This window comes from Physeter macrocephalus, chromosome 10, assembly GCF_002837175.3.
Source record: "Physeter macrocephalus isolate SW-GA chromosome 10, ASM283717v5, whole genome shotgun sequence".
NCBI classification, from domain to species: Eukaryota; Metazoa; Chordata; class Mammalia; order Artiodactyla; family Physeteridae; genus Physeter; species Physeter macrocephalus.
The window spans coordinates 31,788,696-31,804,556 of NC_041223.1; the positions used below are offsets into that span (position 1 = coordinate 31,788,696).

A 15,861-nucleotide genomic window follows, 5' to 3' on the forward strand; every position below is an offset into this window, starting at 1 on the left:
ACTATGGAGAACAGTATGGAGGTTCCTTAAAAAACTACAAATAGAACTACCATACGACCCTGTAATCCCACTACTGGGCATATACCCTGAGAAAACCATAATTCAAAAAGAGTCATGTACCAAAATGTTCATTGCAGCTCTATTTACAATAGCCAGGACATGGAAGCAACCTAAGTGTCCATCAACAGATGAATGGATAAAGAAGATGTGGCACATATATACAATGGAATATTACTCAGCCATAAAAAGAAATGGAACTGAGTTATTTCTAGTGAGGTGGATGGACCTGGAGTCTGTCATACAGAGTGAAGTAAGTCAGAAGGAGAAAAACAAATACAAATACCGTATGCTAACACATATATATGGAATCTAAAGAAAAAAAAATGTCATGAAGAGATTAGTGGTAGGATGGGAATAAAACACAGACCTACTAAAGCATGGACTTGAGGACATGGGGAGGGGGAAGGGTAAGCTGTGACGAAGTGAGAGAGTGGCAGGGTCATATATGCACCAGTTATACTCCAATAAAGATGTTTAAAAAAAAAAAAAAAAAAAAAAAACATTCCCACTAGTTAATGAAGTAGAAATGATAGAATATGAATGCCATAATTTGCAACCCCTAATGGATCTAGGCAAAGATCATCAATGGCTAACATGACCAAAAAAGAGACAAGCAGACAAGATGTGCCTCTTGATGGAAGTAACACGACTACCTGTGAAGGGTACATGGTAAACAGGTAGGTAGATAGAAGATAGATAGATAGATAGATAGATAGATAGATAGATAGATAGATAGATAGATAGATAAACACCTGAATCTGAACAGTCCTCTAGTTCTAACTACCAATTTTCAGGAAATATAGGGGATGACAAACTGCTTAAGTCACAGAGGATGCAATCTGCAAAACCCAGACTGGAAAATTCTACAGGACAAGTGACTCCATTTATCCAACATGTAAATTGCATGGGGTGGAAAAAAGGAAGGGAGAACCCACTTTTAAAGAACTTTAAATATATCAGCCAGTTGCAATGTATGGAATCTGTTTGGATCCCATTTCAAAAAAATATTTTTTTAATATCATAAAACAAAAAAATCTGAACACAGATTGGACATTTGTTAACAATAAATAATTATTGAAGACATCTTTAGATATATTGATGGTATTCTAATTTTGTTAAATCTTCATCTTTTTTAGATACATACTGAAAATATTTATAGATGAATGATATTAACCTTGGGATTCGCTTTGTAGTAATCTAAAATTTTCAAAGAGAGGTTGGAGGTATTTTATTAAGAAAAAAAAACCCCAAAACTTGAAACTAAGCAAAAGGAGGACTGATCATTAACCTTCATTTTAATGCCATGCTGGGAATTATTTTAAAAGCCCGCCTATGGATTATCTAGTTACCTAGGAGTATATACCTTTATCTAGCTTATTCTTTACCACTTATTCATTTTACAACTTAGTAAGGGTAGGAGTTAATTGGTAGAAAACTAATAGCAGTGTAACTGATTCTTATCTGATAGCAGATAAATTGTCCTGTAGCAAAGCAAATCATTTGTGTCCCACCACAAATTACATCTTTAGTGATTTTATTCCAACATTCTCTCAGTTCTAGTCTCTTCGATCCTCTGAGACAGCTTAACATTCATACTGTATCGGTATGAGACAAGATTGGGCATGAGTTGATCACTACTGAAGCAAGGTGATGGACATATGGTTAAACACACTATTCTTTCCATATGTTAGAAATTCATCATATTTCTTTCAAAATTCTGAACTTAAAATATCAAAGTTAACTAGCTGGTTTCTTGCACAAAAATTATTCAAATTCCCTCCAACTACAGTCTGGAGATACAATTTTGGCAAGAACCATACAACATCTTTAAAGTGTGGAATTCTTAGAGTGAGAAAACATTTACCTTTGTTTAAAAAATAAACTGAAATGATTCAATGAACACCATCAAAGTGGTTAATTAGTGGTAAAGGTAAACTTCAACACTGCTTATAAAACTTACTTTTGTTTCTGTTAAATTCAAGAAATGTTGTGCAATGAATTCAGTGAGAAAATTTGCCACGTGACCTGAGGATCACTACTGAGATAAAAAGTGAAGAGTTATAAAATTAGGGCAGAAGGCAGGAGACCACAAAGCTCAGAGGCACTATGCTCAATGAACTTATTAGAGAAATAAGCAAACTGCAAGCTACACTTGCCTTTGTGAATTTAGGGGGATTTTTAATGATACAATATTCACTATTAAATATCAATTATTATTTAAAAACAGACTTACCATTTCAGGCTTTTACTTTCCTTTCTGGTTGCCCTTTCTAGTGGGTTTTCAGTTATATTTTGCATAAAAACTGATTCATCTATTAGTGTAAAACCTATTTTTTACTGAGGGACTATACTTAATAATGTTTCTACTATAACATTTTCCTCTTATTTAAAAACACTCAAAATTCACCTTAATCTCTTTTTTTGTCTAAAAATGTTACACATGTAAGTTAGTTAGCTCTACTGGGTGTGGAGTTAGGAAAAAGGGGTTGATAGCTTGAAGCAGTCTTGTTGCTGTGTGTATATGTACGTTTTTCCTAAGTCTCATCAGATGTGCAGAGGGATTGGTGATTTTTTAAAAAATCAACATCACTTACAAAGTGGCAAAGCAGGTGAAATCAGGTGTTGAATAACCTGGATTCTAACCTTGGCTCTCTGAATTACCTCCCTGCCAGTCCTAAATCAGTCATTAAACCACTGAGGACATAGTTGTTTCAACAATCACATTGCTTTAACTAACTGCTATTCAGGCCAGAGAATCTCTTCTGTGATGTTTTAACTTTAGGATCTACAGTCCAGTGTCTCAAACCACAAGAATGTCTAGCATAGTCATTGGACTGAAAAAGACCTTGCTTTACAGAACACGTGGAATGTTAACTTTTCTCTTCTTTTCTATAATATCTTTGCTATGAGCTCCCTTCCTCTATCGTGCACAAAACCCATTTCTTCCCACAGTAAACACATTGGGTCTTTTCTTCCACATAGAGTGGCTAAAAATTCTTTGACTTGTTTTAATGTTTGCAGCCTAGGCCAGCTCTAGGGTCACTGAACTCACGGAGGCAAATGGGTCAACACCTGCTTACCTTGGCAAACACTCTTATAGTCAGGACAGCAGTCTTTCTTCTGTAGACAGTCATCTGAACAAGAGCAAAGGCTGGATTCCAGGCTGGTCTCTCCACAACGAAATTTATTGCACGTCCATATTCGAGCTGGAAAATTACACAATTCGGTTTTGAGCATACAACTTAATTTAAGCATCCAATAACAAAAATACAAATTCCATGCATTTCTTCTTGTATTATCCTATGGTCAAATTCTTGGTTTATCTGCATTCATAAATAAAAATTCATAATACGAATAAGGGGCAACCCACCACTTTTCTTCGTTTGGCATTGGTGGCAGAGAGAAATGTAGCTTTATAAGCTGCAGCTCTGGTCTACCTATCAGGTACACCTCTGAGTTTGGAGAAACTCTGAACACCTGTCCTATTCCCACCCAAGGGTAGGAACTTCCAATGGTAAAGAATTACTAAGCTTGAGTGACTGTTGCCACCCAAGAGCAGCCTGCCGAGCCTTATCTAAGGACAGACAACAAGGAAGTGGCAGTGACAACAGAAGTAACAGGAACATGGTCAGGTCTGTAAGAATGTAGGCAGGCAGGGTACCTCCCAGCTGAGAGTGAAAGAAAGGTAGATCAGCTCCCCACCATGTCTCTGATATTTTCCCAGGCTAGGCACTTAATGTGAGATCAGTTTCAATAGATCCCAGTGCTAACAACAGCAAGAGGCTGGACTGAGGCTGCTTCCTAGGGCCACCTGCCAAGAAACAGTGACTAGAATCAACATCGGCCTCTGTGCTCAGACAAATGCATTGGCTAGGTGACAGCTGTGTGTTTCAGTCATGCACAGAGTTCTTCATTCTTAATTATATACTATGTACTTAGAAAGAAAAGAGTTCTGGAGATGAATTAAAAGGAGTACAGATCTTATCCATACTAGGCTATACCCTCCTTCTTGCCCTTTTCAGAGAGCATAATTTAAGGAGCTGTACTGTCCTAATCTTCTCTCCTCGAACCACTAGACACCTCCCCCCACCACCTCCTTGATTTCTTAGAAAATTACATATTGCAAACTGTCTCTTTTGCCTCAAGAACAGTGTTTCTCAAGTTGTGTTCTGTGGACCGCTGGCGTCAGAATCGCTAAGAATCACCAGCTTTCCAGTGGAGTCTTATGCATCCTGAAATTTGAGAACCACTAAAAATGAAACTAAATAAGATGATAAGCCATGAGAAAACTCCCTTGAAACTTGTGTAAGTTGACAACATTTCATCTACTGGAGACTGTTATTCCTCAACCTCAACTAAATAAAGTGTGGATTCTATCTTTAGTACTGAAAGGGGGGTCAGGATAATACTAGATCCTGAATACAAGGTGTAATGGGCTGAATTGTGTCCCTCCCCTAAAATGTTGAAGTCTTAACCCCCCATGACTGTGAATGTGACCTTATTTAGAAAAGGATTTTGCAGATAATCAAGGTAAAATCAGGTCATTAGAGTGGACCCCAATCCAGTATGACTGGTATTCTTCTTACGACAAGAGGAAATTCAGACGTGGACACACCCAGAGGGAAGACTGTAAGGACACGGGGAGAAGACCATCTGAAGACGAAGGCAGAGCTTTGACTTACGTCTGCCACAAGTGGAGGAACACGCAAGATGGCTGGCGACCCACCACAAGCTAGGAGAGAAGCATGGAACAGATTCTCCCTCACAGCCTCAGAAGGAACCATCCCTGCCAAACCTAGATCTTGGACTTCTAGTTTCCAGAACTGTGAGAAAATGAATTTCTGTTGTTTAAGCCACCCAGTTCGTGGGACTTTGTTATGGCAGCCTGAGCAAACTAATACACAAGGTGAGCATTTGCACATGCATTAATGATAGCACAATCAACATGCTAATAAACTTGCTCTCAGGATTCGTACTTGATTCCACACAGGTGTCTTCAAAGTCCCAGCAGCAGTCACCTCGGCCTTTACATCCCACGTCACACCGGCAGCCCTCTAGTCCTCTGTATGAAGCATCAAAGCATTCTTTCCTGCAGCTTCCTGTAGAGTGAAAGAATAAGGAAATCTGTGCTTAGAAGTTATCCGAAGTCTCATAGCTTGATCGTGCAAGCAGAAGAAGTACCCAGCACAGACTAGGACAGTCAATTAGATAATTTTTATTGCACTCATCAGTGCAATAAAATAAAACTTTTAATTTTTATTGCACTCATCAGTGCAATAAAATAAAAATAAAATTTTTATGACTCATCAGTGCAAAGTGATAAATAATGAGTAATACATAATGAGTGATTTTTCCCCAGGACTCCAGAGGGGTCTCAGACTCAGATACACCAGGGGCCATAAGGAGAGGGTAGGAGGGACAAGCAGAGGCTAAATGTAGTGGAATTGGTTGAAAGTCTGGATATGAAGCAGCAGCTACCCACCCCACCTCCCACTTCAGAATAGAAGGCTCAAAATTTGGAAGAAATTGTGAGGAGTTGCTTTCATCACAGAGACAGCAGACATGGAGGATGGCCATAATGAGAAAAAAAGATGAACAAGTCTTACTCTTAAATGTGAACAGATGATTACCAGACCTTTGGGGATAGCATCCAACATGAAAGACCAAAACAAACAAGAAGAAAAGAAAAACTTTTGAAGAGGAAATAATGCAAGGAGCGGAAGAGTTAAACACACACACACGCTCACGCACACACAAACACACAACTGACATTGAGATGCTCAGAAAAGAAATCGCATCCATTAAATAAGAAAGTAAACTATAATTTTAAAAAGGGAAATCACATTCAAGGTGCTCTTGGAAATAAAAACATGAGAGCAGTAATGGAAAACTCCATAGAGGGGTGTGGTAGGCAGAATTATGGTTTTCAAGAAGATTCCATCCCCTAATCCTCGAGACTGTGAATATACTGCCTTACATGGCAGAGGAACTTGCAGATATAATTAAGGCTACTACTTCGGTGACCTTGAAACAGGGAGGTCATACTGAAAAGTGAAAACAAAGAAAATGGAAATGATATTATTAAAGAAATCATAATAAAATTTCCCAGAATTGAAGAGTAAACATTATTATGTCAAAGGTGCTCACCAAATTTCACAGCAAAACTCACACGAAGGGATCAATACGGATAAAGAGATCTGGAAAGCTCCCAGAGATAGATCAGGAGAAATGTATACAGGATCACAAGTCAGAATGATATCAAATTTCCTAAAAACAACTCTGGGAGAGGGCATAGGTCAAATGACATGTTGGATATATGCCAAAGAGCACTATGTATTAAGTAGATAGGTGCATAACAATAAGTGCATGCATGGCAATTAGATAGCTACAAAGTCCAGTGAGAAAGTAAGGGGAAAAGTTTATATGCCATTTACATAAAAGGTCTTTACATTTTTACATTCACTCTCCTCCTTTGAAACATTTTCCGCACTTGAATTTCAGGACAAAACAATCACCTGGCTTTCTTCCCACATTCCTGGTCCTCCTTCCTAGTCCTCTGCGTTCTCCCCCCTTCATCTTCCAATCCTTTAAGGTTGGCATACCCTGGTCACATTGCTTTAAATCCCATGTATGATACTGGTAACCACCATGTTGCATGTCCAGCCATAACTTCCCCCAAAAGCCAGCCTTATATATCCAACTACTTTTTGACTTTTCTACTTGGACATCTAGTAGGTATTTCAAATTTAACATAACCAAAACTGAGTTCCTGATTATTCTTCCCAAACCAGCTCCTTCTATAGCCTTCCCCATCTGAGTTATGGAAATGCCATATTTTCAGATGTTCGTGCTGAAAATCTTGAGGTCATTCTTGACTCCTCTGTTTCTCACTCCATATCCAATCTGTTGATAAAATCTATCTACTACATCAAAAGATCTCCAGAATCCAGGTACTTCTCACCCGTTACAATGCTACTGCCCTGGCCCAAGACATCTGGCTTGTCTATATTATTGCAATAATTTTCTAATTGGTCTCTCTATTTCTCCTGGTTTCGCTCTGCCATGTATTCATAACACAGCAGCTTGAGCGATCATATTGAAAAGCAAACCACAGCATTTCATGTCATTCCTCTGCCCAAAACCTCCAATCACTCCCCATCACACTCAGAATGAAAGCCAAAGGCCGTATTTTGACCTACCAACCCCTCTGTGATCAACTCCTCTTTGGCTGATCTCATTTTATGACTACCCTCCCTCTGGTCCTCTTAGCTCTAGCTCACTGATCTCCTGTTATTCTTTAAATAGAACATGCCAGGCAAGCCCCTGCCTTAGGCCTTTGCACTTGCTATTTTCTCTTGCCTGGAATGTTCTTTTCCAAAATATCCTTGTTTCTTCCTCACTTCCTTTAGCTCTTTACTCAAAAGTTATTACACACACCCCTCCCACCCTGACTCAATATTTCATGTTCCCCGTTTCAGTTTTACTTATTCCTTAGCACTTTCCCCATCATATTATATATATATATATATATATATATATATATAGCTCAATTTTAATCATCTGTCTTCCATGCTAGAATGTAAACTCTTTGAAGGACTTTTGTCTGTTTCCTTTATCACTATATCCCCAGTAATTAGAATAGTGCCTAGCACAGAGTCAGTGCTCAATTGTTGAAGAACAGGTTAAAAAGGATGTGCACATTAAATGAGAAATTTGCCACTCAAACTAGAAAAACTAGTTTAAAAACTCACACTAGAAAAAATATATATTGCCTATGAAAAGTAGGTTAATTGGAGCAGAGAATGGTGAAGATGATCAAGGGTTGGGGTTTAGGAAACAGTTGTGGTGGAAGAATGAGGGGGTGACTATGTTAGGATGCTGATCTCCTATTTTTTCTTTGCTTCTTATGAGAAAAAAAAATGTGAAGCTTTTATTGTGCACTACATTTCAGGAAAGGGGCACTGCCTAACCAAGAAATGGTGAGATTTCTGGGATGGGGTAATACTAACGTGATATCAAGGTACAAAAGTGGTGGTAGGAAGTCATGGGAGTGAAGCAACTAAGACTTTCGAAGCCAAGTTTATCATAGGATATTGATGATTAGAATAGGAGCTGGGAGAGAAGGAATCTTTGATTCAGTTACCAAAGTCCTCTACGAAGGTGAGGAAAAGGGGGAAATACTGGAATGATATGAATCTCAAAGAAGCAGGGAGATGAGGTCAAAGAGAAAAGTCCAGAAGCGGCAGTGGAGAGTGCTAACCACAGATGTGGGCTCCTGACAAGTGGGGCATGGGAGAAAGGGGAGCCTAGCCTAGCCTAGCCTAGAAAGGAGGCGAGTCCAGGTTATAACAGGGAAGGGGAGGAGAAAGAAGAAAGAAGGAAAGTTTCTGAGAAAATGCTGAGGGGAGTACCTTGCTCTTCTTGTTGCCTGAGTCCAGCCACCAGGCCTAACGCAAGTGACACAGCCACCAACAAAGTGAGAAGAATCTATTACCAAAAAAATGTGACTTTTACCATTTTGTTAAAATATACAAAGACCCAGATAACCACCCTCCCTTGGTAATTGTTAAGGGAGCACAGCCTGCTAGCTTTTTCTTTTTTTTTAACATCTTTATTGGAGTATAATTGCTTTACAATGGTGTGTTAGTTTCTGCTTTACAACAAAGTGAATCAGTTATACATATACATATGTTCCCATATCTCTTCCCTCATCCCTTCCCTCTTGCGTCTCCCTCCCTATCCCACCCCTCTAGGTGGTCACAAACCACCGAGCTGATCTCCCTGTGCCGTGCGGCTGCTTCCCACTAGCTATCTATTTTACATTTGGTAGTGTATATATGTCCATGCCACTCTCTCACTTTGTCACAGCTTACCCTTCCCCCTCCCCATATCCTCAAGTCCATGCTCTAGTAGGTCTGTGTTTTATTCCTGTCCTACCCCTAGTCTCTTCATGACATTTTTTTTTTCCGCGTTACCAGATCCAACAATGATAAGGGGACAGAATTTTATTTAATGCCTGATTATCTTCAGGCATTAAATAAGAAAGGTTTGGGAAGAATGTTAAAATACCATTTATTACAGATCTTCAAATTCAAATACGTTAGTCCTAGTTAGTTTAACCCCAAACTGAGTTAAAGTACAAATGAAACCAAGGGGCCATTTACCTTTGCCCATTTTCCTTTCTTAACGAGATACATGTTTGGAGATCATTCATTTAAAAGCATTCCAAAACTGTGAAATCGGTAACTACCTCATTCCCAGGAAGCAGGGTTTTTTTCTCCCACTCTGACCATCAGAGAATAATGAGAATATTTAACATATAAAAATATAATGTCCAAATAATTAACTAGCAAATTATCTGCTTTGATCTGCAGTGCAAACAGATGTTTTAGGGTAACCAGGAAGTCACGTAACCAAAGATTGTGTATGTCATTCATTATCACTACTACTGACAAAGCTCTTCAGTGTAATGGGCTTTATACTATGACTGAAATTAAACTGTGATATAAATTGAAGAGAATTCTTCCCATTGACCTCTTTCCCTACCCATTAAGTCCAATGATAAGCATACTGGATGATAGAGCTTAAATAATATGTATCACCATAAAGAATACAAATGCAACAGGTACACAGATTACTTAAAGTATTTTACAATACAAATAAACTTTGTTATGTTTCTTTTTTAAAAATCACTTTTATAAAAGAAAAAAGAACCAACATCAAAACTTGCTTAGATAATAAAAACCCTACATAAACTATAGATTTTGTCTGTTTTCCTTCTGAAAATCATCTGAAAATTAACATATCTCATTTTTACAATAGAAGTGAATTCAGTGATTGGGAAAATATGGTTAAAATACTGTGAAAACAATTTTTACATGAAGACTCAAAATTAGCCCAAGGGTCAGTGACCTTCCAGCAGGTATTCATTCAGTGGAGAGGATGGAGAGGGAAAAGTAAACATAAACAGTTATTAAATAACATCATTAGCACTTTTTCCCTTGTGATGCTCAAGAGCCACAGGTGACTAAGGCTACTAACGCTACAAAGCAACAAAGCACTGGGAAACTTTCCTATGGTAAACCTCATGTGTCATAGATTTACATTTCGGCTATATCTCAGTTTACATCTTATTTTTGGTCCTTTGGCCATTCAAACTTGCTGGAAAAATAGACAACACCTAGCTGTCCTTAGGATGCTTTAAAACTTTGTAATGTTAAATCTTCATTCTATTTCTTAATGATCTTGTACATGTTCCATATATTTGTGACTTGCTCTCCGCATTATTCTGTAATCTCCTCAAGGGTAAAAAGGTTCATTTTTAATCTTGTACAATCATTGACTCTAAGTATGTAATTCTGAATAAGCTTCTTGATATTAAGGTGCAAATATATCTTAAACTATCTTATGCTATCTACAAAGTGGAGAGGGGAGTACTTTGGACTCCAGAAATCACTGAGAAACCAACATTTGGCTTTAGCTTGGCTGAAAAAAGAATGCTAGAAACACAATAGATACATTAAAAGTTTTTAAATAAAACTTTTACTAAAATTTAGAAACAACAGGGTAACTTTGAAACTATGATTTTAAACTATTGAGCTTCTGTTTACGTGTACTAACAACCCACTAAAAGGGTACAACGAAGGCAAATAAACGATGAACAGACTTTGCTCCTGAGGAGTTGATAATTACCTGAATTAATAAGGTAGGATAAATATAGTAAATGGCATAAGAGCTAAAAGAGAATGCCAGAGTTCCCAGAATAATGAATAAATAGAATATCTTGAGAGCTTCCTTTGTTATAGTCACTGAGCTCAATACTTATACACCCTGTTTCATTTACTCCTCCAAACAATGCTTGCGTGACAGAGAGAATGGCAATGACATTAAGAAAAGTAGGGAACTTAGGAGAAAATGGCAGCGGTATAGGTGTGAGAAAACTATGCAAATGGTTTTGGCTACAAGGAAGGTGCCGGATGAGAAGCCAGCAAGCAGGCACTTGGAATGGTGTGATAGAAACTCAGCAAGAGGTCAGAACTAGTGGCTGACTTGGAATTCTTGGTGGAGAATATGCTCTTAAAACCATTAAAGAAGGTGAGATTTCCTAAAGAAAAGCTCTTTAGATAGGGTTTGGTGAAATGCATAATGAGAAGAAAGATAAATCAGCCAATAAAGCAGATAAGGAGAAAAGTGATAAAAATGGGAATGTCAATGCCATCATGAAAGCAAGGGGAGAGAAGAATTCAAAATGAGAAATTACTCCACAATATCTGTGTATTATTGTTAGGAGACTCAGCAGGAGAAGGACAGGGGAGAAGGGCTGACTTTTGAGGAGGTGACTTGAGTACAGTAAAAACAAAGCTAGAGAACAAAAAATGGTTGGGTGGTGAGAAAATTGAGATGATGGCTAGAGCTGAAAGTTTGATGGTAAAAGGAAAAGAGAATGTAATAAAGTCAAAGAAAGTTTTTTATTTTTGTTTTTGTTTTGTTATTGTTGGTATTGTTTTAGGACAGGGAAGATCTTACCATATACGGGAACAAGAAAGAGAAAATAGGAAAAAGAGACCATCTCTAGGAGTGAAGTACAATAGGATAAACTCAAGAGTCCAACAAAGAATATAAGACACGGTGATTTTAATTCCTCACTCTCTTGTCTTAAAATAGTCATGCAAAAAAAATTTTAAAAGGTGACTTGGGAGATAAATATAATTATAATCATGGTAAAATCAGTGCTGCTAAGTGTTCTGCCATAGATCCCAACCTTTTAGATTGATCAAATATTAATTTGTTGTTACTCAAATTTCTTATTTGCAAAATGTGATTCACTTTGCTTTAGAGTTGTCCTAAGGGATAAAACTGAACACAATTACTTAAAACTTTACGTTTAAATAGCAACACAAACAAATACAATCGGGGGGAGTCATACCCCTACCATTAGTCACAAAGCTACAGAGACGAAAATGTTAAAATGTACTTACAATACAAATTATTTTGTACTTCTTAACAGTGTTTCTCCTATCAGTTTCTTCCGTTGATAAACTCAGCGTAGAATCCATTGTTCTGTTAGCTGTATAAACCTGTTCTACCAGAAAATGGTAGAACTCCTTCCGTTTTCCAGTCTGGCAAAGAGAAACGGTATGAATTACATGGCTGTGACTGACTTTTAAATGTTTGGGAAGAGCACAGCTCTTTAGTGATTGGGCAAAATCAAGAGAGAGGAAAAAAGTAATAACAGTGTCGAGAGATGAAAGTTCATTTCTAGTACGTTGTAGACAACTGTTTTCTCTCCTTATAGTTTCTACTAAATACTAATCAAAATATATGTAACAAGAATAATACAATAATCAATTTTTAATACAATGATCATTGATTTTCTTTAAACATAACCCAAAACAAAACACCTTGTTACCAAAATTCGAGAACGTTTCTACATTGATATAAACTTCCTGTCACTGTTGAAAACTAACATATTAACCATGTGCTTTAACCATATAAAAACTCCAACTCTGCTAAATCTGGATAAAGTATCAATCATGTGATAATTATGACTTGCATTTTAGAGCGTTCACAATTTGACATGTTTTCACATGCATTATCTCATGTCAAGCATAGCAGAATCCCTTACAAACACTGTATCCCTATTTTGTAAGATGAGTAAAGTAAGGCTCTGATTATTTAAATTATGTGACTTACTTGTCCCAAGTCACATCTACTAGATGCCAGAAGTGGAACTGGAACCCAAGTCTTCTATGGCCCCAAATCCAAGGTAATTGTCACTAACTAATTAAACGTGATCCTTTCTTATTTACATAGACGAGAATGGTTTCATGATACATATGTTTCTTGCTGAGAGGGGGTTACTGATTTCTGATGAAAGAAGCTAAATTAGTAGCAGTGTGGCCAAAGAGAGTTCTAATAAATGGTGGGTTTTACACATTTCTATTTTAAATGGCCCTAAGGCAATAATTCTCAAAGTGTGATTCCATGGAACGGATAAATGAAATATTTTCTGCCATGTCAGTAAACAAAGGGTGTCACAGTCATCAACGACTGCAGCCCTCCAACATGAGCCGGTGAGCCCTGAGGAAACCCAGGGCTGAAAAGAATACCTGCCATTTAGCAGCCATCAGACGGCAGCCACTCCCTACCGTGAGCCCTGAGGGAAACTCAGGATATGAAAACACAGGATACTGGCCCCAGATAGCTGAGGTGCATATCAAAGGAATGATTTCAGTGAGCCCAGACTCTTGCATCCTCCCATACACAGAAAAGCGCTAAATTCCTTAACTTGAGATATCTGGTTTTCTTTAATTAACAGTAATTTTTTGACGTTCAGACTACCTGCCCTTTGTTACAAAACTTCTATATAAACTGGCTCGCCGCCTTGCCTCTTCGGAGCAGTTTCTCAGAAGCATCTGAAACGCCGTCTCCCACGCCACAGTCCTCATTGTGACCCCAATAAAACTTAACTCGCAACTCTCACGTTGTGCATTTTTTTTAAGTCAACAGAACATTAGTCCTATGATAACCTCCTTTATTTAATCCAATAAAGCTGGAAAGCTCTCTTTTAGTGTAAAGATTATAAAAATCCTGTAGACTGCAGTACATTCTTTGGAAACCACTATCCAAATTATTCCAACCCTAAAGACCGTGAAAAGAAATAGGAAGTGAATCTATCCTAATATACAATGACATAAATATTAAGAATATTTCTGAAAATTGTAGCTAAATCCCTTTTTCTGTTATTGAAGTGCACTCCCTTCATGAAAAAATCTGCAGCATAAAAGCCATGTTTCCTTCCGTGGCTTTGAGGATTTGTGCTATTCTTTCCCATCACTTTCTCCATCCACTATGCCCCCCACTTCACCAATTCCACCTACAGACCTACTAGTGGAAGCATCTGCATTTGTTGCAGTAACAGAGGAATTAAGTTTTAGAGAAAATCTAATTCACGGTCTTGCAGACTTCTTTCCACGGACCACAATGAACTACCAGGTCTTTAAAAATTCAGAAATGAACAAAAGCATATTGGAATACCTTTGGCAAATGGTTCTTTGTACGGGGTAAACTTAGAAGCACCCAAAGTAGTTTTTTAATTTTAAGTTTTTAAATTCTGAAGCCCAGGCTCCACATTGACTGAATTAGAATCTTCTGGACTTTTGACAAAGGCAGCAGTATTTTTTTTTTTTTTTTTTTTTTTTTTTGTGGTATGTGGGCCTTCCTCTGTTGTGGCCTCTCCCGTTGCGGAGCACAGGCTCCGGACGCGCAGGCTCAGCGGCCATGGCCCACGGGCCCAGCCGCTCCGCGACATGTGGGATCCTCCCAGACCGGGGCGTGAACCCGGTTCCCCTGCATCGGCAGGCGGACGCGCAACCACTGCGCCACCAGGGAGGCCCTGGCAGCAGTATTTTTAAGTATCCTTGCACATGATTGTTTTTACGTAGCCAAGATCAATCTGAGGCAGGAGAGAGATGGGCTCCAGGCTAGGCATTTACAACTGGCCTCCTGTTTACATTTCATGGGGCAGGAAAAAGTGGGCTTCAGGCCAGACACTTACAAGTAGCCTCCTGTTTGCATTGCCTGAGGGATGCAGGGCCATAATGTCCTGCTTTTTTCTTCCCAGATACCTTTGCATTGAAATCCATCTTGGCTGAGGCGTGCGCGTGCACCTAGGAGAGGGTCCTGAGACAAATTAGCCAAGGGGACAAAACAAGATGATTTGCCAGAGGGAAGACAAAGACTGGAAGAACTGACCTGTATAAATGACTTAACCGCCTTTTACGGGGCTCCTCCTCATTGGGGGGGACGCCCGTACCCTTTCTCTCCCGGTGTGTATCTCTGCCTTGCTTCTGTCTTAACTAAACGAACTGTCTCTCTGTGTGCTCTCCCACTTGTTGTGCTGTGTCTCTAATAATAAACTTTGTACCTGTTTTTAAAGTTTTTGCCTCCTTGAGAAATGCATTTTTCAATGGGGGAAAGAGCCAGGGAAAATTTGCTTCTAGCCTCTACCCCTTGCTGGTCTAGTGGCTAGGATTCCTGGTTTTCATCCAGGCTACCCAGGTTCAACTCCTGGGCAGGGAACTAAGATCTCTCTTCAAGCCACCACTCACTGCTGCCTCTCTCAGATCAAGTCTAAACACTTGCTTTGAGTCCTGTATGCACTTTTGGATTCTCTTCTGCAACCTTTCACTCTGGATTCTAATCAAAATTGAGGACTGTACAGATAAAGCTAGAGGACCCAAGGGACTTGATCATCTGCCCAGATCACCTTGGTGAGCCATCTCTCAGAAACGAGATTCTGCCATGTCTTCAGGCTCCCACTGCAGAGTATTTTGTTGTTATTGTTGTGTTATGACATACTGATTTAATAAAAGATAGATTAAGTCTACATTGCAATTTGCCTCAAAATGAGGAGATTCCTAGGACCTATGGCTTTTGTGTACTCATCTGACTTAAGCCTTCAGTTTTTCTTGGTTTCTGGGTTCTAATTGCCTATTTGCACTTAGGACAATCTATCTAGTCTCCTTGAGTCTGGTTCACAGTGCTCCTGGCTTTATCTACCTCTCTGTGGTGGTCTGTTTTGTATGTCAACTTGGCTACGCTATCATAACCAGTTGTTTAATCTCCCACACTGTCAGAACACCCCTCCTCTCTTCTTCCACCCTTGTTCCTCAAGCCCCTTCAACCTTGAGAACACAAGAAAACGTTAGGTAAGGAAGTCAGGAGGCCTCTGATAAAGTCTTATGTCTGTTACAAGTTAATTGACTCTTGACATTAGATTCTTCATTTTCAAAGTGATCT

General features: G+C 38.7%; 1 protein-coding gene across 1 annotated transcript in view; it reads right to left on the bottom strand.

Annotated features, from left to right (window-relative positions):
- The window catches only part of ENPP3 (ectonucleotide pyrophosphatase/phosphodiesterase 3), an 80,685-nt gene extending 68,534 nt beyond the window's left edge, over nt 1-12,151 (bottom strand). Inside the window, exons 1-4 of the mRNA XM_024122683.2 lie at nt 12,039-12,151; nt 8,472-8,547; nt 5,037-5,159; nt 3,141-3,266 (exon numbers count right to left, since the gene is read on the bottom strand). Of these exons, the coding sequence (XP_023978451.1) occupies nt 3,141-3,266; nt 5,037-5,159; nt 8,472-8,547; nt 12,039-12,116 (403 nt within the window). The 5' untranslated portion in view covers nt 12,117-12,151. The remainder of the gene's footprint in view (nt 1-3,140; nt 3,267-5,036; nt 5,160-8,471; nt 8,548-12,038) is intronic.
- Nucleotides 12,152-15,861: the final 3,710 nt, after the last annotated feature.